Source organism: Emydura macquarii, unplaced genomic scaffold (assembly GCF_026122565.2).
Source record: "Emydura macquarii macquarii isolate MOO-44397 ecotype Brisbane River unplaced genomic scaffold, CSIRO-AGI_Emac_v2 contig_2676, whole genome shotgun sequence".
In the NCBI taxonomy this organism is placed as follows: domain Eukaryota; kingdom Metazoa; phylum Chordata; order Testudines; family Chelidae; genus Emydura; species Emydura macquarii.
Genome location: NW_027132813.1, coordinates 30,474 through 54,282, shown reverse-complemented (window position 1 = coordinate 54,282; position 23,809 = coordinate 30,474). Strand labels below are relative to the sequence as shown.

At 50.2% G+C, this 23,809-nt stretch overlaps 3 protein-coding genes across 5 annotated transcripts in view; 2 read left to right on the top strand and 1 right to left on the bottom strand.

Annotated features, from left to right (window-relative positions):
- Positions 1-5,493, top strand: part of XPO5 (exportin 5) — a 35,282-nt gene extending 29,789 nt beyond the window's left edge. For all 3 annotated transcript variants that reach the window (XM_067564700.1, XM_067564699.1, XM_067564701.1), the window contains 7 exons: positions 102-196; positions 1,195-1,260; positions 1,886-1,968; positions 2,786-2,893; positions 3,093-3,230; positions 3,425-3,589; positions 4,241-5,493. In XM_067564700.1, the coding sequence (XP_067420801.1) occupies positions 102-196; positions 1,195-1,260; positions 1,886-1,968; positions 2,786-2,893; positions 3,093-3,230; positions 3,425-3,589; positions 4,241-4,381 (796 nt within the window). In that variant the 3' untranslated portion in view covers positions 4,382-5,493. The remainder of the gene's footprint in view (positions 1-101; positions 197-1,194; positions 1,261-1,885; positions 1,969-2,785; positions 2,894-3,092; positions 3,231-3,424; positions 3,590-4,240) is intronic.
- A 2,579-nt stretch (positions 5,494-8,072) lies between these two features.
- Positions 8,073-13,151, bottom strand: POLR1C (RNA polymerase I and III subunit C). Its single transcript, XM_067564702.1, has 9 exons — positions 12,991-13,151; positions 12,799-12,870; positions 12,435-12,542; positions 11,457-11,589; positions 11,167-11,286; positions 10,845-10,997; positions 10,217-10,366; positions 9,571-9,687; positions 8,073-8,689 (listed from the first exon to the last, which is right to left on the bottom strand). Exons 1-9 carry the CDS (start codon positions 13,057-13,059, stop codon positions 8,571-8,573), a joined length of 1,041 nt encoding a protein of 346 aa, XP_067420803.1. The 5' UTR covers positions 13,060-13,151; the 3' UTR covers positions 8,073-8,570.
- Positions 13,152-13,475: 324 nt separating this feature from the next.
- YIPF3 (Yip1 domain family member 3) lies at positions 13,476-21,899 on the top strand. The gene is made up of 9 exons (XM_067564698.1): positions 13,476-13,698; positions 13,980-14,186; positions 14,436-14,542; positions 15,386-15,431; positions 16,294-16,386; positions 18,328-18,459; positions 19,058-19,171; positions 19,755-19,878; positions 21,428-21,899. The coding sequence occupies exons 1-9, from the start codon at positions 13,603-13,605 to the stop codon at positions 21,547-21,549; spliced, it is 1,041 nt and encodes a 346-aa protein (XP_067420799.1). The 5' UTR covers positions 13,476-13,602; the 3' UTR covers positions 21,550-21,899.
- Positions 21,900-23,809: the final 1,910 nt, after the last annotated feature.

Here is a 23,809-nt window from a genome sequence, read left to right as displayed (position 1 = left end):
CATTCACTCCATGTATGTAGGCAAAGCCAGCGTGCTAAGATGCCACCTCCATGCTCCCACCGTGCTCCCCTAAACTTCCCCCACCCTATTTTTCTTATCAGTGAGGAGGACACAGCAGATGACAACCCTGAGTCCCAGGAGATGCTTGAGGAGCAGCTGGTCAGGCTGCTGACCCGGGAAGTCATGGATCTGATCAGTAAGTGAAACAGGCTGGTTGCAGGGGGGGAGTCATGCCTTGGGCAGGAACACAGGAATTGCCAGACTCCATCAGACCTGTGGTGTAGTGGCCAGCAATGGAAAGTAGATGAGAGAGAAACTGCCACCATGAAGGTCTCATCTAATACCCACTAGAGAGCCATTTACACTCTGAAGCAGGAGGTTTTAATTTTCCATCCAATACGTTTTTTTGTTAGCATTAACTGTAAGAATTCTGACTATTCTATTTATCCAGGTAGAAGACCAGTGCTTCTTTGAATCTTGCTTAATTCTTGACAGGAGTCTGATGGGTTACATGTGATGTCTGTCCTTGTGGGGGTTGGGGGTGTTAGCCCGAGTGCATTGGCGCTTACAGGAGCAGAGTGCAGAGTCAGGGGCCTGGCCAGATAATCATCTTGTTGCTAGTGATCACATCACCTCTCCCCAGTACGAGAAGAGCATCTTGTCCCAAGAGCATCTCTCTCCCTTTCCTTTGCATTCCTCTTTATTTAGCTCCCAGGCTTTCACACACCCCAGGGCAGCTTTCAGGCCAGAGTTTGGGGAAATTTATTTTCACACAAGAATTACAAGATGGTGTAAGAACCTGATCGCGTGATTCATTTCCTAATTTTCCTCGCCCTCTGGTTGCTGCACCGCAGACAGGACCCTGGAACTGAATAAACTTGGTCCAGTGTCCTCTTTGCTGCTCAGGATTTCTGAGACAGTCATGTACTCTGTGAAGCCCCCTCTCCAGTCTGATGCGGCAGCAGGTTTTGGGGAAAACGCTGCGACCGAGACACTTGAACCTTCCTCCCATTTAGCCCAGTCTTTGGGCTTCACTTCCCGGCTTTAATGTTGCATTTGGCGTTCCTCAGCCGTTGTGCAGGGAACAAAGTTTGGGGAGTTCTGGGGGGAGACGAAGCAGCAGGTCCCCATGAGGGCGAGCAGGCTCTGTACTGATGTCTCCCCCGTCCTTCTGACCTGTACTTGTCTTTGTAGCTGTTTGCTGTGTTTCAAAGAAGGGTGCCGCTGAGCATAACAGCTCTGCTGCTGCAGATGGAGATGGTGAGTAAGCTGCCCTGCTGTATCTGCTCACCACTGCTGTGCATGCAAACGCTTCCCATCTTTAGGCTGGCTCTCACCTGAGGCTCTGTGCAGTGTCTGATCAGGGTCTCCAGCCCCGTCCCTGGTGGAGCCTCTCTAGGTTTCAGAGGCCCAGTCCTAGCCTTGTGAGTTAGCTTCCTGTGCTGACTTTGCAGGCAGCTCTGCAGGAACCCAGGCACTGGGGAACTATGATTCTTTGTTCTGTGGTGCTGAGGCTTTCTCCTCCCAGCCCTTCTCAGCTGGCTCTTCCCTCTAGGGTACAAAGATGCCTTTTCCACCCCAACATATGAAGCAAGCCACCTCCTCCAAACGGTGTTATTCTGGCCTCATTGGCATGAATGGGATGGTGGGAGTTGACCCCAATATGATGAGCTGGGGTGTCCGGTGAGGGAGGCTATCTGCATGGCCTCCATCCTAGCTAGGAGGACATTCTCACCCACACAGACTAGCTTTGAGGTGTTTCTCTGGTGTGCTGAGGTGTGACCCCACAGTGTCAACTAAACTCTAGTTCTAGAGCTAGCCTTGCTGTGAGACCCTTCCCGAGGGAAGGAGCTGGTCATGCAGTCGCTTTTTCCTCGCTTTGTAGATGATGAGATGATGTCCACAGAGGTGACCCCACCTTCCAATGCAGAGCTCACGGAACTGGGCAAGTGTTTGATGAAGCAGGAGGTAAGGGAGTGAAGATGCTGGCGGCTTTACCCACTTTTTCTACCCCCTCTCGTACTTTTCTGTAGTCTGTCCATGCTCCCAGAGCAGCTGTCTAGTCTGTGTGCATCCCCTGAAACAAGAACCCCTGTAGCAGAGGGAAAGTCTGTTTTAAGGGCCCCACCCGTCATCCTTGAAAGCACTAAAGGGGGAGGAGGGAATTCAGTATAACAGGCTTCCAGGGCATTTTAATCTGAATTGATGGATGGTCCATGTTTCCCTGTAGTGTTGCCTGCCTTACCCTGCCCCCTTTCCTGGGCGCTGCCTTTCCAGAACAACTACTTGCAGCGGCTGATTTTTCTGTTACATCTGCCCAAATTAGCAGTTTTTGCTCAGGTCAGAGCGCACTTGGGAGTTCTCTGCTCTGAGGCACTGGCATAGTCCACTTCACTATCATCCCCACACTCAAACTCCTCAGAGATGCCCCAGAATTCTTTGCACTGACTCCAAAGCAGCAGCTGATGTGAGCTCTTGGAGTGTTTCCACCTACTTGCGGCTGGCTGCCTGCCACCTTGCTTCAGCAGAGGCTGACAAATAGGAGCAGGCTGCCCAGGTACATGTTGACCCTCACTCTCACACGTGTGGAATGGAGTGCTTCATGTGAGGATAGGCAGAGACCTCAGGATGCGTCTTGCCTTTTGTGAGCATTAAGTATGGCACCTCTATTAGGAAGATATCCCACGTAGGTTCCTGTGAATACACCCCTTCAGGAACAAATCCTTTAGCCAAGCTGGGAAGTGCTTCCACTGACTGGTTCTTTCCCCCTCCTTCCCCTTTCTAGGATGTCTGCACTGCTTTACTGATCACTGCCTACAGATCCCTATCCTGGAAGGACACCCTGTCCTGCCAAAGAACCACCACTCAGCTTTGCTGGCCACTGCTCAAACAGGTACTTTCCCTGGAGGGGGCAGAAATGGAGGCTGTGGGTGCTGGTGAGAATCGGGGTACTCCTCCCTTTCTGGCCCCCTAATCTTCACGGACAGACTCCGACTTTGGTCTGGATGGGCACTGGGTGTTTCCTCCCCCTGGGCCATCTGGAGCAGGCCTGGCTTGTGTTAGTATCTCAGCTGCTGTTGTCTCTCCCCTAGGTGCTGATAGGGAGCCTGCTCCCCGATGCAGTGACCTGGTTCTTCACCAGTGTGCTGAAAGGGTTACAGACACACGGACAGCATGACGGCTGCATGGCGGCTCTTGTCCACCTGGCCTTCCAGATCTATGAGGCTTTGGTAAGGAGCTGTTGGGGGGGGCAAGGAGGGGAATCTTTATGGTGCCAGTTTTGATAGGTTGTAATGAATGAACGAGTCCCAAGCCCACGTGGGTAAGGGGTGGAGGAGGTAGCAGCCCCCTTCTTCTGTGCCCTCACCACCACCAGTTCTCTGGTAGAACTCCTGTTGATTAGCCTTTTTCCTTCTCCCTGTAGCGCCCCCGCTATACTGAGCTGAAGGCGGTGATGGAGCAGATCCCAGAAATCCAGAAGGAATCATTGGAGCAGTTTGACTCCAAGCTTCTCAACCCAACTCTGCTAAAAGCGGCAGAAAAGCGCCGGAAGGATAATTTCAAACGCCTCATCGCAGGCTGCATCGGGGTAGGCAACCACAGAGCCCAGAGGAAACCTCCTTGCTCCCTGGATGCTGGATTCTTGAATCCTGCAGAAATGGCCCTAGCCAGCCCGTGGCTCCCCTCAGCCCCTTTCCCTTGTCCAGCTCTGTGGTGCGGCTGGAAAGTTGTTGCAGCGTGTCCGATTAGTGTTCGTGCTGCTGCTGGGTCTTGTCAGCTGTGGTCCAGGTGGGATGGTAACTGAGCACTCAAGGCGCCTTGGGGGACCTCCTAGCTGAGGGGTTGCTGGCACTTTCCATACAGGGCTCCTGCAGAGAAGGGTGTAAGCACCACTAGGCAGGGCCCACAGGTGGGTACAGAGCTTTAGCCAGGACAGTGCCATTGGGTTAAGAGGCATTGGACTCTAATAGATTGACTGTATGGTCACAAGTCAGGACCTCATTGTGGTAGTGTCAGCTGCATTGGCATTTACTGCAGATGCCAGGCTACTCTCCTGAACCCAGAAAAGATGGGGGATGTGAACCGAGAGGTTGAGGCAAAGCATGGCCCCTGAGCTGGGTGGTGGCCGCCCTCGAACTAGAGAATGCCTGCGAGACACTTAGGTGACTCTGGGATCCTTTGGCTGAGTGGGTCTGCAGGTGCAGTGACTAACTCAGGCCTGTCCCTCTGTCCCCTGCAGAAGCCTCTGGGGGAGCAGTTCCGCAAAGAGGTTCACATCCGGAACCTCCCATCTCTCTTCAAAAAGGTGAAGCCGTCGCTGGAGACAGATATACTGGAGAACGAGGATGGAGAAGGCCTCACTGCGCTCTTTGAGCCTTGAGCCTGGGACACCTCAACCACCACCACTTCCTATTTACTGTCTCCACTTGTAGTAACCACATAAGATTCCCCTTCTCACTCCTCCATGAGCGTTTGCCTAAACAACACCCCTACTGGTCTCATCCCCCTACTTTTCCTGTGCGGGGATGCAGCCTGAGTTTGGACTTGATCCAGCCTGTCAAGCTTTCCCTGATTTTTCCCTGTCGGATTTGCAGCTTTAGGCCTCAGCCTGTGTGCAAGATGAGAGCTGAGCACATAGACTCCACTAGGTAGAGCCTAGTCATTTTGCAGCCTTGGGTCAATTGAACCCCACCTGCTTCTGGGCTAGTCCCTCAGGAGTTAGGTTTCATGGGAGAGGTGGAATGGGGTCCCAGCTGAAGATGGCACTCCCAGCTTCACTCTGAAGGGAAGGAGCCAACCTTCACCTGGGACACATCACACTCCTATTGTGCCCACCACCGGCTGTCCCCATCTGGCATCATCTCCAGTGTGACATCAGCAGAGGGCTTGTTTTCTCATGAATCTCTTTCCCTCTTGGACTACTTGAAAGCCCTAGTTTTCTAAGCTGTGATTGCTCTCTTGGCTGGAGGTTGCATGCTTGGGAGTGTTACAGTGCCCTAGAATCTCCTTGGACTCAGTGTTCTCAATGTTTTTTAAAACACTGTTCCTCTCTGGAAGGAGACAGATGTTGCTGTCCTACATGTACTCAGTAGATCTTATTCCACAAGGAACCAAATGGAAAGCTGCCTTCTGCCAGTTTCTATCAAAAGCCCCTAAGGACTGGGCAGGAATGTTACCCAGCACGCCCTGTCGATTGGAACATGACAGGGGCAGGGTATGGAAAATCTGGACCAGTCTGCCAAGCGCCTGTAAACTCTAAAGGGATAAGCCCTCAATTTTGTGTGGGGATGAATGAGCCTGCATTCTGCTTTGGGGATATGCAGTGTCCGGCATCACCTTTCTCCCTGAAATCTTGACCTCCAGCAGCCAAGGTTGAGGAAGATGGGGGCTAAATTCCTGATCTTCCATTTTAGCAGAATAAGGAAATGGGGACTGAGATTTGGACCCTTCTGTGCCCTGTTCTGGTGGCAGAGAGAGTGGTTTAGAGTCTGTTACTTATCAGAGGATCAAGTGTCGTGGCAGGAGTTGGGCTCTGTAATGCAAATGTCTTTCTGTCCAAAACCAGCTTGTATGGTTTGCCATCCAGGAGATTACAAAAGAACAGATAACTGAAGCTAATAAGAAGTGTATTGGCTAGGCTGGGGCCTGAGCAAGGGGCGGAACAGAAAAGCTTAGGACAATGGGGCTGGAGAGAACAGCAGGCTTTGAGAACATTGTGACCATCACTATGGCCTGAGCCCACTTATCTTACTGCCTTTGTTGCACAGTCCCTTCCACTCTTTGCCTCATCATTTTTTTACTTACTCCAGAGCTGAACTGGCTCCTGGCCCCAGCAGAGGCTGGTTGTATTTATTGTGTTGTGGTATTTTTAACATGGTGACTTCATGCTAGAAACAAAGATTTTTTTTAAATGGTTTTAGAGCCTTCTTTTGTAGGAATATTAAATGCGAAGCTGTCTCTGAATTGGTTGTTAAACTGGACTGTCAGTAAAGGTATTTCAGTTTCATACACAAGGTATCAAGTTTGCCTTTATTCTGTGGCATTCTCTTGTCCAGTTGATACTGAGGCTTCTGTATTTCTCCTCCCATAACCCATTTTTTACTCCAGTGGCAAAAGTCACTCACAGGATTGAAATTAATGTGCTTTCTGGTCTCACTTGAATGAGACTATGCCAAGAGCTACATTTGTTTGAAGGTCAACTCAGAAATTAAAGGACTGTGTTCAAGTCTATGTTCAAGGTATCTAGTTAAGGGGAAAGCATACATGATCTTTCCAGACCCACTGTTGAAGTTAGAAAGCCAGGAAATGAGAAGCTAAAGTAGCACTAAAACAAAATACTGGCTCACTCACATAACCACCTCCACCTTAAATCTGCTGCCACTGACATACCTTGTTTCATGATGGCGATACATTCTTGTATTGCCTACATGATTAATTGGTCTTTTGAAAGTCCCTCCTGATATTGAGCTATGGAAGCTAATTTCAATGGGGTGAGGTTGATTCTAGTTTGTGACCTGCATAAAATCAGATTATATGATAAGTGGTTCCTTCTGGCCCTAAAAATCTATTAAAGTTGATGTGAAAATAAGGCAGTGAATGGGGAGGTACACTGCTGTGACTTACACAGTAGGAATTTTTTTTTTAAACGTTGCAGTTAAAGAACTATAGCCTGTACTTGTGCATGTTAATCATTAAACTTGAAAGCTTGAAGTGGGCTGCTCCCCTAATATGTTTAAGTGACATGTAATATGCTATGCTTAGTTATGCACAAACTTAATGATATGAAAATCGATGCACAAATGAATGCATCTTGCAAACATTTGGCTTTTGCACTAGTTTTTGCAACCTGGGATTAGAGTTTAGATGTCAGTTCATTTACTTCCTCTGAGGAGCAGAGTTAAGGGAGTGTGATAGTTATTTGAGTCAGTGCCTTGTGTGAGAGCTGCTCCCTAACTTACCTTTCAAGGTTTGGTAAAATTAGAAAGTGTAATATGCTTAAATCAGATGGACTCCCAGCTTTTATACTGTGCCTAGGATTTTCCTCAGTTTAACCCTCTTGATCTGGGCCTGAACAGCAGAGGATTGTAGGAGAGGGGAGCCTTATCACCATTCCTGATGTCAGGCTGAAAGCTGCCCCATCCTTACTCCTTTCTAAGAGCTTAAACAGTCACTTTTTTTTGGTACACAAGCAGCTGGCCTGATTGATTTCACTATTGGTAGAAAACTTCTTCCCAGAGAATTATTTTGCTAAAAAGTTGGGTTACTTTTTGGAGTCTGTCTTTGCAAGGAAGAGGGCTAGAGCCATTTTTAAAAACAAGTGCAGGGCTCCAGCAGTCATCAGCTGGCCTGCATTAAGTTCCTAATGTGAGAGCATGTTACTGTTTCTAAAGTTAACTTCTGAAATTAAATTTTAGTCAAAGTTTTTTTCTTAAGAGGTAAAAATTGGGCAGCCTTTTTTTAGGGTAGTGTGTTACTGATATTCCTTTATTTCTGGTCACCTACTGGAGCCCATCACGAGTGATACTTAGTTGCAACTTAACAAGCTACTTGTGTACAATGAACAGGCTCAGAGCCAGTGCAGGGCTCCCTCTACACTGTGACCCTTACATGAGTGTTATGCTTTCCATCTTACTAGGTTCATTAGTTGTGATAATCTTGCAATCAGACCTCCTTGCAAATGCACCTCCATTTAGCAAGATGGGACTCTAAGAATTTCTAAAACTTTCTGCAGCTATGCTCATTTGAGGCCTGAAGATGATTAAGAATATTGAAAATCCAATTCGTTTTTACTCTTCATGCTTTGCTAAGCTCGCCCTAGAGCACACATTCCTCTATAAGCAGTACAGCTTCAACTTTCACAGAGAGGACTCCATCTTAGAGATGGTCTTAGCATCTCTCTTCCCTTTGGTGATAAATAACCATAACAGCAATTACTGACACTGGGCGGGGAAATAGGGTAACTGGTGCATTTTTAGCCTCTCAAGATGGTAGCCCAGCTTTTGAAGCACCAGCACAAGCATTTCTGTTGTTAATGAATGAGATGCAATAAATGGTGCATCTTTTCACTTACACACCTAGAAAAATCAAGCCACGCAGAGGCTAAGTTTATTTAAAGAAATGTCTGACAGTCAAAGCAGCCTCTAACAATTCCACACAATCTCCCTGGGGCTGGAGCTGGCTCTTCTCCTTAGTAAGGATTCACTTAGGAGATCTAGGGCCTTTAGTAAGGCAGTAGCCAATAAAAGCCCCTGCTGTACCTTACTGGCAGTCTTCTGCACCATTAGAAAATGAGAGCCTCGCTCCAGCTAGTGCATAGTACCTCTACTTCCCAGCTCTGTGTATATTGGTCCTGTAGCTGTTAACAGCACACCTTCATTTTGGTGTATCCACCTGCTTGCAGCCCTCTTTCAAACCTGTATACAGTATGGGGACTACATGGTGGATGGTCCTAGTGCTTGGGAACACAGAAGTTACCCCTCTTGTTTACACAGGCTTGTGGGCTGGAAACAATCCCCGCAGACAAAGAGCCCAGGCCAGTAGTATGTCTTTGCGTCTCAGACATGAACTGCTCAATCCATGTGGTTGGAGTCCAGCTCATCCAGGAACCGTCGACATTTTCCTATCAGCACTTTGATAGCTTCGCTCACCAGCACATCTGGAGGCAGGACACCTGTCGACTCCACTGAGACTAGGGAAAGAGAGACACGGGTCACAACAGCTCCCACAGGTTCATTAATGACTTGGATAATGGAGTGGAGAGTATGTTAAATGCACAACTATGAAATGGGGAATACCTGGCGAGGTGGACTGCTGAAAAGGATTTGGGGGTTACCAATTGAACACGAGTTGCAAAAAAGGCTAATGTTCTGGGGTGTATTAACAGGAGTGGCTTATGTAAGGCAGAGGCAGCAATTGTCCCCCTCTACTTGGCCCTGGTGAGGCCTTAGCAGGAATGCTTTGTTTGATTGCAGGCACCCCACTTTCAGAAAGATGAGGACAAAAGTGAGAGAGTTCTGAACCTTTTATTTTTGTTGCTCTCCTCAGAAACCTGACCTATGAGGAAAGGTTAAAAAAACTAGTCTTGTTTAAGTCTTGAAAAAGGAAGGGTAGTTAAGCTCTGGAATAGGCTTCCAAGGGAGGTTGTGGAATCCCCGGTATTGTTTTTAAGAACAGGCTGAACAAACACAGGGATGGTCAAGCTTTCCTTGGTCCTGCCTCAGTGATGACTTTTTGCGGTCCATTCCCATGATTCTATGCTCCCAGCCACTCTACCTACTTGTGACTACAAACAGAAAGTGACCCGCCCACACTGACAAGTTAATTCACTAGGGGCAACAGATCAGGTATTGCAGGGTTTGTTTAGTACAGGTGGTAAGAAATGTGGATGCCTCCTGCCCCAAAGCCACAACAAGCCAAGCCCACATGGGGCAGCCACTCACGTGAGTGTATGAAAGGGTTGATCTTCTGCAGGCAATAAACAAAAAGGCTTAGAGTAGCGTGATGACAAGTTTCTGCACACTGAGCAGCCATGGAATGGGCTGCAGCACTCAGTAGCAGAGGATTACTCACAGATGTAGTGATCTCGCACTCGGGCCAGGCGCACAAGGTTTTTCAGATCCTCATGACGAAAGATCTCCCGGCTGAACGTGTCCATCCGAGCATTGGCCACTTTTGCCACCTTCTTCCCTGCAGGAGATGGGGGCAATCATTTGTCCCTCCTTCCAGCCAGCACTGCCCCCAAAACATTCTCCCCACCAGGAAAAGACAGTAAAGTCCTGCACAAGAAATTGCCTTACTCCCAACACAACCTTCAGCAAGGCATAAGCCTGAACTGGCAGCTCCAGCTCAACAAGCTAATATGCATCCTGTCCAACATTAGGCACAGATCCACCTGAGGCTTCAAGACTGCTGGGCATGGCAAGCTCACAGTTACAACAAAGCACTGTGGACAACAGAACAGCACTGGTGGCTGAGAGAGCAACAATAAAGCTAAGTGAACAGGCATATCCCATCCTAGCATCCCAAGGAAAGAAATGGGGCACCTCAACCTCACACATTTTTACACAGGACAAACCCATTCATTTCTGGAGCCCAAACCCAGAATAGAGGTTCAGGATCAAAGGCCATTGGAGGAATGGGTTGTTTGTACAACGCCTGGCTCTAGACCATACTCAGTCATCTCTGCAAATGCTGAATCCCTGGAAGAGGAAGGTACCTTTGATGTTCTGGATCTCAATGACTCCAGGGGAGAAGCACTTCTTCAGTGTCTCAGCTGCCTCACCCTCGATGGGCTCCAGCAGAGTGATGTCAGGCAGTAGCCGGTAACTAGCTGTGGCCACTGGAGAAAACTTGGCATGGTCTTTACCTGATGGAAAAGAGATAAGAAGGCAAGGGGCACCTGTAACCCTGTCTGAATTGCTGCAAGACCCCCCGGGGGCCTGCCATTACCATGGCACTTCCCAGCCCAATGGCCCACAGGCAGGGCTAACAAGGCATCGTAACCCACTCTGAGGTTGCTCTGCTACTTTGTGTGGCCAGGATCGAAGCCTGAATTAGTTGCTGGGTGATGTGGGGCTCATCCTAGGACTGCCTTGGGCTTCAGTAAGGATGAGGAGCACGTCTTCATTCAGAGTGCCCACTAATACCCATTACAGATGGTTAAGCTCTGAAATGCTCCTTAATGCCTGCAATTTGAAACAGATAAAGCAGATAGCCAAGCCACACTTAAGGCCCCACAGCTCAGGGAGGAATCCCTATAACCCCATGCCACCTACGCACACCATACCCCACCTGAGAGACCCATGCTTTCCATCTCACTACCCAGCTAAGCACCCTTGACTCACCTATGCCCTTGACACAGTGCATGAGCACATCAATTTCCTGGCCAGGCCGCAACTGGGCGATAAGGATGTCATCATGAACAGGCCGCAAATCTGCATCTGGGAACATGTCTGCTTGATTTCCCAGGGGCACCCACGTCATGTGTTTGCTATACACTGTGGAGAGATGTGCCATAGGCATCAGGCCAACCTGCCTCAGCAGCCAGGGAGATGGGGCAACACTTATACCAGAGAAGGAAGGAGAAGAGAAGAGTTCTCTGTCTGGTTGAGGTGGAGCTCACTGGGATCAAGAGTCAATATCCACCTGGGGGAGGGGAGAGTTTACCTTTGTGATTAACGTAGAGCTCATTGGGATCAGATGACTCCTTGGCTGCCTGAGGGTTCCGACTGCACTTGATTTTCAGCTGGAACTGCAGCGTGTCAATTTCTGTGCCTTCCTCATCACCTACAAAAGGATGGGGAAAGCAGAATGAGTCCTTGCCTTGGCCACCTCCCCACCAGATTCCCATTCCCTCCTGAAACTGCAGGTTTATTTAATCCACCTGGCAGTGGTTTCTCTCTGGAGCAGCGTCCACTATTTCCATTTATTGTAAGAACTCCTGCACAGATTCTCACCTTGGTTCTTATATTCAAAGAGGCGAGGGTCAGCTCGGATGGGGATGAGGCCCAAGCGATGGGCCAGAATCTCATCCTGCACGATGGACGTGTTGTTGTACACAAAGACCTTCTCTACAGCCATCGTCGGCACCTGAGGAAGGGGAGACAGCAAATCAGGCAGGCAGTACCCCAGGTAAGCACCATTCCCTAATATCCAGTCAGAAGTTTTCTTGCTCCACCCCTACCCTCTTTGTAGTTTGATTAACTTTTGCCCTTCACTGACACTATTACCCAAGGAGGGATCTGGACCAGGATCCTGTAAATTCTTTCTTCCCTGCTTTTACCACCCTTTCTTTCTCTCTTTGTATTTGCTTTTAATAGGATTTGTATTACCCAACATGAGCACTCTGCTGGGAGCACAGACCTGTGCAAAAGATCCTAGAAGATTGTTTAAGGGCTACTAGCTGTAGGAGTATACTTACCATCCCAGAAAAGCAACAGCTTCTGCTTAATACAGCTGGTCTCTTACATGCCCCCAAAGCTCTTCTATATTACAGAAGGACTATCTACCTCCTTCTCAGGGACAGAGATGATGCTACCTAAGGTGTATTGTGAACTCTGCAATCCATGGAATATCATCATTGCACTTGGAGCCTACTCTCCACCCCACTGTGTTTGGGGCTTCTACCTTCTTTCTATGCCTGTCACAATCTTGCCTTTCCCAAAAGCTGGGTCTCACTTTCCCTGCCACTCCCAGGAGCTAGTGTCCCAGCCAGCCTCCCTTGAGATTTCTTTACCAGTCAACCCAACGTAGCTCCTGGGGAAAGAAAGAGAAGGTTGGGATACACTTTTTGTCCATCCCAAAGCAGTTCAACATTAACCAGTGCTAGCAGTGGGAGAAACAGACGTGACAGGATTTGATGGGGCCAGCAGCTGGGTCAGACAGCCCTGGCATGAAGGACAGGGTCCAGACCCCCCGCCCCCTATGCTGGGCACCTCAGCGAGCAGGATGCGACGGAAGGCATTGGCGATGGCGGCGTCAATCCCCACCATGTCGAACTCCAGCGTGTTCTCCTCCAGGCGGATCACGTCCACACGGAAATTCTGCAGGGCAGAGGCAAGGGGGGCAGAGTCAGTCGGGGTCCCCAGCTCCCAAGGGCTGGCTCGGCCACGCCGGCTGCCGCCAGGGGCAGATGGGCATCGAGTGGGCAGCCGAGGGCCCTGAGCCCCGCGCTGCACGTCCAGGCCCGGGGCCAGCTGTCGGGGCTACAGCCACGGGAGGCCCCGATTCCCCCCCAGCCCCCGCTCTCAGGGTCTCACCCCCGCCCCCCATCCGGGCCCCGCCCCGGCGGCGTCTCACCTTCTCGAACTTGGCCTGGTCCCAAGCGTCGTCGTAGCCGGGGTAGTTGCCGGGGAAGTCCGTGGTGTGAACCTGGAGCGAAGCACAGTGAGCTCGGTGCTGGGCGGGGGCGGGCCGCCCCATGCCCTCAACCGCCGCTCCCCCAGAACCGTTGGGCGCGCGCGCGCGCGCCCGCTCCCCACCCCCACTTACGTTGCGGACCCCGAACTCCCCCAGTATCACCCGGCTCCGCATCTCCTCCACGCCGCCGCGCGCTGCCATCTTCCTGACACGTGACTCGCGTGTGAGCCGCGAGAAGGCTGGCCGGGGTGCGGCTCGCCTACCTTGCGCCTCTTTTCCCTGCGCGCAGGCGCAACTCCCTCCGTCACGTGATACAGGCGTGGCCTGTCCTGCCCCTCTGGCGGCGCAGGCGTACTGGCCCCGCTTGGTCTTCACCATATTGGGTGTGGCGTTGTCATGGGAAACAGCCGCTGCTGTGTCGGTGCTAGCGGCCGGGCTGGGCGCGCGCTGTCTGGCCACTGGCGCGGCACCGCTGGGCGAGACCCTTCTCCCAGAGGTCCCCCCATTCCTCATTCCCTCACGCTCGCTTTGCTTTTTCTGCCACAACTAAGATGGCGCCGCGGCCAGGCCGCTGCCGCAAACTGTCGCGAGAGCAAAGGGGGTTCCACGTCCTCGGAGTGAGTTACCGGGGCGGCTGGTTGACGTCCGTCACGTCCGGCTCCGCCGTAGGCTCGACTAGGCTCCGCGGAGCCCCTGCAGCGAGGCGCGGAGCAGGCGGGGCCCCTGTCCCCCCAGCCCAGGGGGATGATGTCCGGGTCCGGGGCGGCGGGGGGAGGCGGCGGCGGCGGCGGCAGGAGCGGGACTGCCGCGGAGTGGGGCGGCTTCGAGGACAATATGCAGGTACGGCCCGGCCTGGGGGAGCCCGGGGTGGGGGGGCGGCCTGGGGGAGCGGCCGGACTGTGCAGTCCTGCAGCTGCCCCCCTCCGAGCCGGGCCTCCTGCTCTGTCCCCCTGACCCAGCTCCTGCGCTGCTCCGGGCTCCCCGGACGGAGGCACCGGCACGGGCGCTACAGCGGAACCTGCTGTGGCTGCGGGCCCGCAGCGCTGGGAGCGGGGCTCCCCGGCCCTGCCCCGAGCCTTGGCTCTGAGACTGACTGTCCGTCCCGTCTGCCCTGGGCGCAGGCAGGAGGAGGCTCCGCTGTGATCGACATGGAGAACATGGACGACACGTCTGGCTCCAGCTTCGAGGACATGGGCGAGATGCACCAGCGCATGAAGGAGGAGGAAGAGGAGGTGGATGCAGAAGCTGCTGCAGCCGATGAGGAGGATGGAGAGTTTCTGGGCATGAAGGGCTTTAAGGGACAGCTGGGCCGGCAAGTAGCTGACCAGGTGAGCAGAGCACTGCAAGGGGTGGGGTGCTGGCTGTGTTATCTTCATGCATCAGACTCTGACTGTGATGGGCTCCAGGTCCCATCTTAGGTCCAAGTAGCCGTTTCCCAGATGACTCTGTGCTATCCTCGTTTCCCTTCTGGTTATTTAGCCACCTGGTGCTTGGGTTCCAAGGGAATCTGTTCAGCGTAGCTTTGCAAAGGGAGTGTTCATGTTCAGTCTGCTGCAGTTGTCCATTTCTCTCTCCAGATGTGGCAGGCAGGTAAGAGACAAGCCTCGAAGGCCTTCAATCTCTATGCCAACATTGATATTCTCAGACCCTACTTTGACGTGGAGCCTCTCCAGGTTCGGAACAGGTGAGCAAACTGGGCAGAGGGGCAAATGACTGAGGTCATGCAGGCATCTTACCCTCCCACCCTCTCTTGGGCAGCCACATCCGCTGCTGTGGCCCATATTCAGGGTGCTTTGGAAGGGCTGCTCCATGATAATGGACCAGGGACACATAGTAGAGTTGCTGCTTGAACAGGGCCAAAAAGTCATGCCATAAAGTGAGGAGCATCTTCCATCTTGTATCCCTTGGATAATGAAGGCCTGGATAGCTCCTAAATAGTCCACTTCTGCTTAGGGGCTTTCTATTGAGAGAGCTTTTGGAGATCCTCCTATTACTTACTCCTCATTATCTGTAAAGGATACAATATATTCTCTAACTGAGTTGGATGCTGTTTCATTTGTAGCCTATTGGTGCCAGTCTGAGTGTAAGATACAGGTTTTGTGGCGCTGAGCCCAGCAGTTCCTTTAGCCTTTCATTGTTGATCTTGCATTCTGTGTGGGGAAAGCTCAGAGCCCTACAAAACCTCCAACTGTGTAACACAAAGTTTGTTTCCACAGTGGGCAGGAGTTCTTTCAGAAATGTGCTTTTGCTCAGAGGGTTAGGATTGTGACAGAGATCCTCTCTCCTCTAGGGCACTGTTTCCAGTCTGGTCCCTGGTTGCTAGTGGGACTGGCTGGCTCTGTTGGGGGTCAGAGGGAAAGGGATATACATGACTAGAGCATTAGTACCAATCTGGCACCAAGTCAAGGGGTTATGCTGGCTCAAGAGATCAGGGAATGGAATACAGTATCTCTGACTTCCCAGGTTTCTTAACTTTTTCATTGTTTTCCCCACTCCTGACATCTTCCTGTGCTTTTGTGCGGTGCAGATTGCTGGAGTCCATGATCCCCGTGAAGATGATTAATTTTCCCCAGGTGAGTTCCCCTGTGATGAGCCAGGCTCTGTATCCTGAGTGAATGGGCTTCAGAGGCATAGGAGCACTTAATCAGATGTTAGGGAGACGAGTGTTATAAAAAGCCTATCAGTAGACTGCACACCTTTGCCTGACAGGGTTTCAGCAGTTCTAACTGGCAGCAAGGGGACCATAAGGATGGCTCTCTTAAGGCAGGGCTGTCCTTTATGCCTCTCTCGGAGCTGGCACAATTGCATAACGCCTACTCCCCTCCACCCCCAGGTCCGATGCTTTCCCAAGCTGTCAGTTTGCTAAGTAATAAGCCTGTCAGCAAAGTGCTGTGGGCACAGTGCTACAGACAGCTCTTGCTCACTCTGTCAGTAATTGTATCAGAGCTGTATTAGGCCTGAGAACAGGGAACTCTGAGCTCTGACACAGACTCCTTATGTGACCTTGTGTTTTGTCTTCATTCCTCCTCCCTGTCCCTATAAAGTAGGGCTGTATCAATGAATTAGTTAAAAGCATTTTGCCATACATGTGCAAGGGTCATTGTTTTTGTATGAGTTGTGTGGGATCGTTCTTATATGGTGCCTCAATCAAATTTCTTGGTTAATTTCCATTAAACCACATCCTCCTACCCCCATGCAGTGCAACAAGCGTGACCCTAGAGCCTGATCTGACTCCTCAGTCAGTACCTCTGTTAAGCGAACCTTACTTATGTGATTGGTTCTGTTTGGTTCCTATCACCAGACTTTGCTGTAATTACTCAGGTCAGTAAGTGACCGGAGTATGAGCTGGTTCTGGGGCACTTCTATGAAGCCTGGAGTTACTCTGGCTGCCTGCAGCACTAATCAAACCCCTTCCTTCTCTGTCTCTTCTTGTAGAAGATTGCAGGTGAGCTCTACGGCCCCCTCATGCTGGTCTTCACGCTGGTGGCCATTCTGTTGCATGGAATGAAGACCTCAGACACCATCATTGTAAGGGAATGTTTCAGTTTCAAGCCAGGGTTTGCACCAGGCTTTGAGCTGCTGTTGGTTACACGGAGTGCTTCTGTTTTGAGAGTGACTTAGAAATGCCTTGGTGAAAGGGACTTTGGTGTGCAGTAAGGCCTATTGTTCTGGGGCTGGCAGGGTCAGAAGAACCCAATACTCTGCTGTCTGGGAGGCTGGACTGTGGGAAATAGCCTACTGCAGTGGATGGTACGATGCAGAGGTGTAGTGCCACTGGAAGTGTCCAGAGAGGCGCTCTGGCAGGTGAAAGCCAGGACGGGATGGCTAGGATGGAGAGGAGCAGCCCTAGCCTGGGAGAGGAGCGAAGTGCTGAGCCGGGGGTTGCCAGTGGGTGGCTAGAAAGGTCCCAGGGTGAGTTGTTAGTGGATTGTGGGGTGAGTGGGGATGTTGGTGGCCAGGATATTGGGGATGAGTGGGAGGTGTTGGTCTGTGGCCAGTGGGGCTAAGATGTTGGGGGGCTGCTGGAAGTGGGATGTGTTGTCAGGGCTGCTGGGATGAGTGTGGGGGCTGTCAAGATAAATGGGGGCTGGGGGAAAACTGCTGTCAAGCTGGTCCGATCACCCAGTTAAATTGGGTTTATGGAGCAGCCCAACAAACGTAGCTGGAGCACACCAGTGAAGGTTGCCCTTATTTGAAATTTGTAGAGACAATTAATGTTGTAAAACGGTATCTTACATGTGCCACCAATAGGCTTTTTGATTAACTACCTGTGTGCTTTGGCTGTGCCTTGCTACTTAATTTAAAGTTTGGCATATAAAAGTTGAACTATGCATGTTTTATATTGATACGATATGTGTATTTATTATTAAGGTCTGAAGTCTCATAGATTCATAGACTTTAAGGTCAGAAGGAACCAGAGTGATCATCTAGTCCAATCTCCCACACCCCGCATGCCATGGAACCTCACCACTCCTGACATAGATCCCCAACTTCTGGCTGAGTTACTGAAGTCCTCAAAGACTTCAAGTTACAGAGAATTCACTATTTACACTAGTTTAAACCTGCAAGTCACCCATGCCCCACGTTGCAGAGGATGGCAGAAAATCTCAGAATCTCAGCCAATCTGACCTGGGGGAAAATTCCTTCCTGACCCCAAATCTGGTGATCAGTTAGACCCTGAGCATGTGCGCCAGACCCACCAGGCAGACACCTGGGAAAGAATTCTCTGTAGTAACTCAAAGCCCTCCCCATCTACTATCCCGTCTCCAGCAGTTGAGGATTTTTGCTAGAGGCAGTTGCAGATGGGCCCCATGCCATCATCCCCTCCCCTCCAAAACTGAGCTTGATAGGTTTATGAAGCCAGTTAAGATTTTTGCCCCTGTTGCTCCCATTGGAAGGGTGTTCCAGAACTTCACTCTTCTGATGGTTAGAAACCTTCGTCTAATTTCGAGCCTTAACTTGTTGATGGTCAGTTTATAGCCATTTGTTCTTGTGTCCACATTGGTGCTGAACTTAAATAACTCCTCTCCCTCCCTTGTATTTATCCCTCTGCTGTATTTATAGAGAACAATCAAATCTCCCCATAGCATTCTTTTGGTTAGGCTAATCAAGCCTAAGCTTCTTTGTGTATAATCGCTGTTATGCAGATTTTCAGTCGAGTAAAATGTCAGGTATTGAATATGGGGCCTCTCTTATGGCCATGTCACAGAGAAGATAAGCCTCCAAAATCTGTCTCGTGCATGACAGAATTACCAACTTGAGACCACTTCTGCAGGCCTCCTCCACTCTGTACAGTGTAGCACTGCATCACTGATCCAGCGCCCCTAGATGCTGCTAGCTAGGCATTAGGTGAACATCTACCAAAGGCAAGGGGGAATCTGATGAGGGTGAGTAGTGGTTGGTTGGTAACTGTTGTGTGTGTGGTGTCTTCTCTCCCATCCTCTTCATCCTCTTGCTCTCTCTCTGCAGAGGGAAGGCACGCTGATGGGCACAGCGATTGGCACCTGCTTCGGTTACTGGCTAGGTGTCTCCTCCTTCATCTATTTCCTGGCATACCTATGCAATGCCCAGATCACCATGGTGCAGATGCTGTCACTGCTGGTATGTACAGAGCGGAGTCTCCAGGGTGCAGACTAACTGCACAGAGCTCCAACAGGGGATGGAGGTTGGGAATATAGCCTTTGCATCATGGTAAATTGATGGTCTCTATGTCTGTACTGTGTATATATGAACAACCCCTTCAGCTGTTTTGGGGCAAGGCAGGAATTTAATAGGAGTCCCAAGCTGCTCTCCCTGCTCCATGCTGCCCTGCAGGGGACCCCTCTCCTGGGATGAGGGAAAGGGGCAGTTTCTGCAGACTGACATCTTGTTTCTTTCCCTGATTTCAAGGCCCAGCTGTGAAACTGGGAGATTCCCATTTGCCTCGAAACATAAGTTGGTTTCCTTCATCTGCCACAGCCAGGCTCTGTGGTATCTAAGTCCTCTGTAGGCCCCACAGCCAGACCCTGGCATTCTGGGTCAGGAAGCCATACTTCCAGCAGGCACGGTAGCCACAGCTGGTTGTGTGCTAGTTGGCTGCTGCACTTCTCTGGTGTATGTACACTTAGTGAAGCTTTGGGATCCTCAGCAGGAGCTGCTGCTGTTCATGTGCTTCCATGCAGGGCTGCCACTCTTACCACACGTTTTCTGTTCCTTTCAGGGCTACGGTCTCTTTGGACACTGCATCACCCTCTTCGTTACCTATAACATCCACTTCCACTCCCTCTTCTATGTCTTCTGGCTGGGGATCGGTGGCCTCTCCACACTACGAATGGTAAGGGATGGGCAGCCCAGCAGAGGCTCTCTGCTAGCTAGCTCGAGAGCTGTAAGATTGCGCTTGGTGTCACCCTTCCCCCTCAGGTTAGTGGCTAAAGTTTGGGTGTCTCTAGGCTGCTAGAAGCCCCTCTCCAGATGGGACTAGAGGAGACGGCAGTGTGATGTGCTTTCTGCTCTATAGGACTGGCAGTAATTCCCATTGCAACTGAGTGGGATGCTTGGAGAAGCGGCCTGACTCTCCTTTGTAATCGGCGGCACGATAGGGAGTCCCAGAGGTCCATGTCCATTCCCACAGAGAGTTTCCTGTTTCTATTAGTGCTGACAGGAGGTGACTGCTCACTGAACTTGATACTATCTCATCCATACCAGCGTTCTCAGACTTAGACTCAAGAGTTCCATCTAGGGATATTGGAGGCTTAATTGCAGCAGGGATCCTACTGTTCTGGCTGAAGAGGGGGTGAAAGATTGGCAAGCTTGTACTGCTTGGCCCATCTCCCATATGCATCCTCCTGCTCAAGATTCTGAAGTCAGAGGCTGGGGCAGCAGGAGTCTTGTCTCTCTAATCCATGTCTCTTTCTTAGGTTGCTGTGCTGGTGTCACGCACAGTGGGACATACCCAGCGACTCATCCTGTGCGGAACCCTAGCTGCTCTGCACATGCTTTTCCTCCTCTATCTGCACTTTGCCTATCACAAGGTGGTGGAAGGTAGGAGAAGGGACGAGAAGGCAACACCTGTTTAGGCTTGGGGTTACTGGCTGGGCACCCTGGGGCTCTGCTTACTGTTTTTCCCAAGCCGTAGCCTGGCTCAGGGCCAAGTAACCTATGACTTGCCATATGGGATCAGATCCAGCGACTCTAGTATCCTGTCTCTGACAGTGGCCAGTACCAGATGCTTCAGATGAGGGTCTAAGGGATTAACAGTAGGTAGATATGGCATAGTCTTCTGCCTACACTAGGTCTCATTCTAATAGCTAGAGCCTGGCATAAGCCTTGAAGCACAAGCATTAATATCCCTTCCAAAGTGTTTGTTAGCATAAAGTATTATAATTGTGGATATTCTTGTCGTCCATAATATAATTGTGGATGTTCTTGTCCTCCATATAAATGTCGTCCCTTTTTGAATCTTGCTAAATTTTTGGTCTCAATTACTTCCTGTGGCAGGGAGTTCCACAGTCTAATTATTCATTGTATGAAAAAGTATTTTTATCCAGTTTGAATGAGCCATTTTTAAATGTGATTAACATCCCTTTGTTATGGTATTATGAGGCAGGTAGAACAGATTTCCCTTGTTTCCCATTCATTATAGTTTCCTCTCCAACTGTAAACAATCACAGTCTCTTCAAATGAGTTTTTTTCCAGGCCCCTAATCATTCTTGTGACCTTTCTCTAGTGCCCCTCTAATTCATCAATATCCTATTTAAGATGGGGTGACCAGAACTGCATAGAGTACTCCAGAGGAGGCCTCACCATTTATATTTATAGAATAACATAACATTTTTCGGAAGTCAGCACTGCTCTGGCATGGATCCATTCTCTCTGCCAGAGCCAGGGCTCCCAGCCCTAGGTGTGTGACTCATGCTAGAAAATGACTTATGCTAGAACATATTCCAAAGGAGTTCCCTAGCTTCCAGGAGTGACCGCTTGCTTTAAAGGGATTACAAGCAGGGTATGGGGCACAGTTCCACCCTCTGCACTTGTGTTCCCTGCCAAACCACCTCCATATTTGTAATGCAGAATGATACAAGTGTTGCAGCCTCCCACTGTAAGTTCTGTATGTGTAGCTAAGGATGAACAGCAATGTGAGGTCTGTGGGGCTGTCCCAGGGGACAACAGGATCAGTGTTAAGGTCCCTCAGGCTGGAATTGCCTAGGAGTATCGCAGGGGAGCAGCATTCACTATCTACAACTTTGCTGTGGTCCCCCAGAGAAGATTAGAGCTGGCAGCCTCAGGGTGAGGGGCTCTGTATTCCACTCTGAGACACAGCCACCCTGCCCTATTTCAGAGGTGACCAGCTCCAATTTGTGCAGCTGTTTGGCCACGTGCATGTAGGGCTTCTTCTTGAAGTGTTACTGTTGGTATGAACATAAATGCTGCCTGTCCTGAAAGCCTGGCCTCCAGCATATATATGCAACAACTCTGAGCATGTGCCCCATCTCCCTGGCCCATCTGTCATCAATACCCTACTCCTTGACCAGAGTGGAATAGAAACAATCTCCCTTAGTGTCTAACTCCCCCTTCTTACCCTCCCCCACAGGTATCCTGGACACATTGGAAGGACCCAACGTTCCCCCCTTTCAGAGAGTCGCCAGAGACATCCCCGTTGTTTCCTTTGCTGTACTGAACACAACAGCCAAAGCCATCGCGCTGACACTGTAGACTCATGGACTCTGACTTGCTGCCCTCACCTCTTCTGGGGCCGTCTCGGTCATAACCACCCGCTGTTACCTGGGAAAGGACAAAACAGCACAAGCAGGACTTGGTTTCTCTGCACCTCTCTTTTGGGGAGCTGAGTGCAGGGCTCCCCATAGTGTCTCAAAGGAACTCAGCTCTCCCCAGCCTGCATCTGTGCTGGGCAGAGCCATCCTCTCAGCCTCATGCACAATGATCTGGGATTTCCTAGCTCTGTTATTCCCTCTTCAACCCTTTTGCTTGCTCTTGTAATTCCCAGCCTATGTGCTCTGCTCCCCTCCTGAAGAGGGAAGAATTAAATGGATGTTGGTGCTGAATGATGTCTTATATTGGAACCTGCTTATACAGGGGAGAGAAGAAAGAGCTTTGTTGGGTCCCATCTAACTTTCCTTCTCCCCTCCTAAGGCCAAACAGGAATATTCACTGCAGTCTATTCTCTAAGCCTTTTAAAAATAGGTTAGACAATGTCCCATGTGAGGGAGCTTCCCTTGAGCAACAATTCAACAGCCCGGAGGCCCTTCAATATTAGCAAAAGTGCCCTGAGATTCAGCTGGAACATTGCACTGCTTAACTGAACCCCCTTCCTCCTTGGCATGCCCCACAAATAATTCTTCTCCATTGCCAGCGAGCTGTTTCAGTCTGGCCCTGTGACATAGTCCCTCCATCTCCATGATCCCGCTGTTGGTCTTCTCTCACCTTCCTTCGCTTTATTGTTCCGTGGCATGGGGGTTCCCTCCTCCACCCCCATCAGTGACTGCACTACTTGAGCCTGCTCATGGCCTTTGGCCGAGGGGCTTATTTACCTTCTAGATTAACCTACTCTAGGATGGTGCACAAGTGGCTGGAAAACCATACTCAGCTGTCAATGCTCAAGTCGGTAGGGCATCTCAAGTGGGGTCCTGCAGGGATCTGTCCTGCATCCGCTTCTATTCAATATCTTCATAAATTATTTGGATAAGGGCATAGAGAGAGTAGACTTAAAGTTTGCTCATGATACCAAGCTGAGCGGGGTTGCAAGCAATTTAGAGGACAGCATTAGAATTCAAAGTGATCTTGACAAACAGGAGAAATGCTCTGAATTAAACAGGATGAAATTCAATAAGGACAAATGCAGAGTACTACTGTTAGAAAGGAATAATCAGTTGCACAAATACAAAATGGGAAAGGACTGCGTAGGAAGGAGTTCTACAGAAAAGGATGAGGGTTATAGGGGATCACAAACTAAACAAGTCAGTGTAATACTGTTGTGCAAAAAGAAAACATCTGGGTTGTATTAACAGGAGTGTTGTAAGCAAGACATGAGAAGTCATTCTTCCACTTGACTCAGCACTGATACTACTCCAGTTGAGACCTTATGTCCAGTTCTGGGCATCACAGTTTCGGAAAGATGTAGACGAACAGGAAAGTCCAGAGGAGAGCAACAAAAGTGATTGAAGGTCTAGAAAAGACCTATGAGGAAAGATTGAACAAAATTGGGTTCGTTTAGTCTGCGGGGGGACATAAATCTTCAAATATGGAAAAGGTTGTTATAAAGAAGGGTGATTGTTTTCTTAATCATTAAATTGCAGCAAGAGTGGTTTAAATTGGACATTAGGAAAAATTTCCTGTCAGGGTAGTTAAGCAGCAGAACAGATTACCTAGGGAAGTTGTGGAATCTGTCACTGGAGGTTTTTAAGAACAGGTTAGACAAACACCTGTCAGGGATGGTCTAGATAATACTAAGCCCTGCATCATTGCAGGGGACTGGACTAGATGACCTATCGAGGTCCCTTCCAGTCTTATGATTCTTGGCAGTCGGCAAATCACTTACTCTGCCTGTCTCCTAGCTGTGGGCAGTGGTTTGCCTATGTTTGGTGTAGTGGAGGGGCTTCCAGCTCCCTAGCACACTCTGTGAATGGTTTGCCCTCTGCTGTCCAACCTTGTCAGTTGGAGGTCCAAGCACTGGTTCCCTGAAGTGCTCTGAAGCACATTCTCAGGCCTGCTTCACTCTATTTGCACCACTCAGGTAACACCAGGCAAGCAGAAGCCATCCGAGAGTCCCCTGCAGGGACTCCCCCATAAGGGGGAGGTCCCCACTGGCCATAGAGCAGATGTATTGAGCTCTGTAGACCTTCCCTCTGCACCGTTCCTGCAGAGGAGCAGCTCAACCTAGCCCTGTTTAGTCTTCTGCCAGCTATAGCCAGCTAGTGTAAATGAGAGCAGCCTCCAAGCTATTCTAACCTGTACC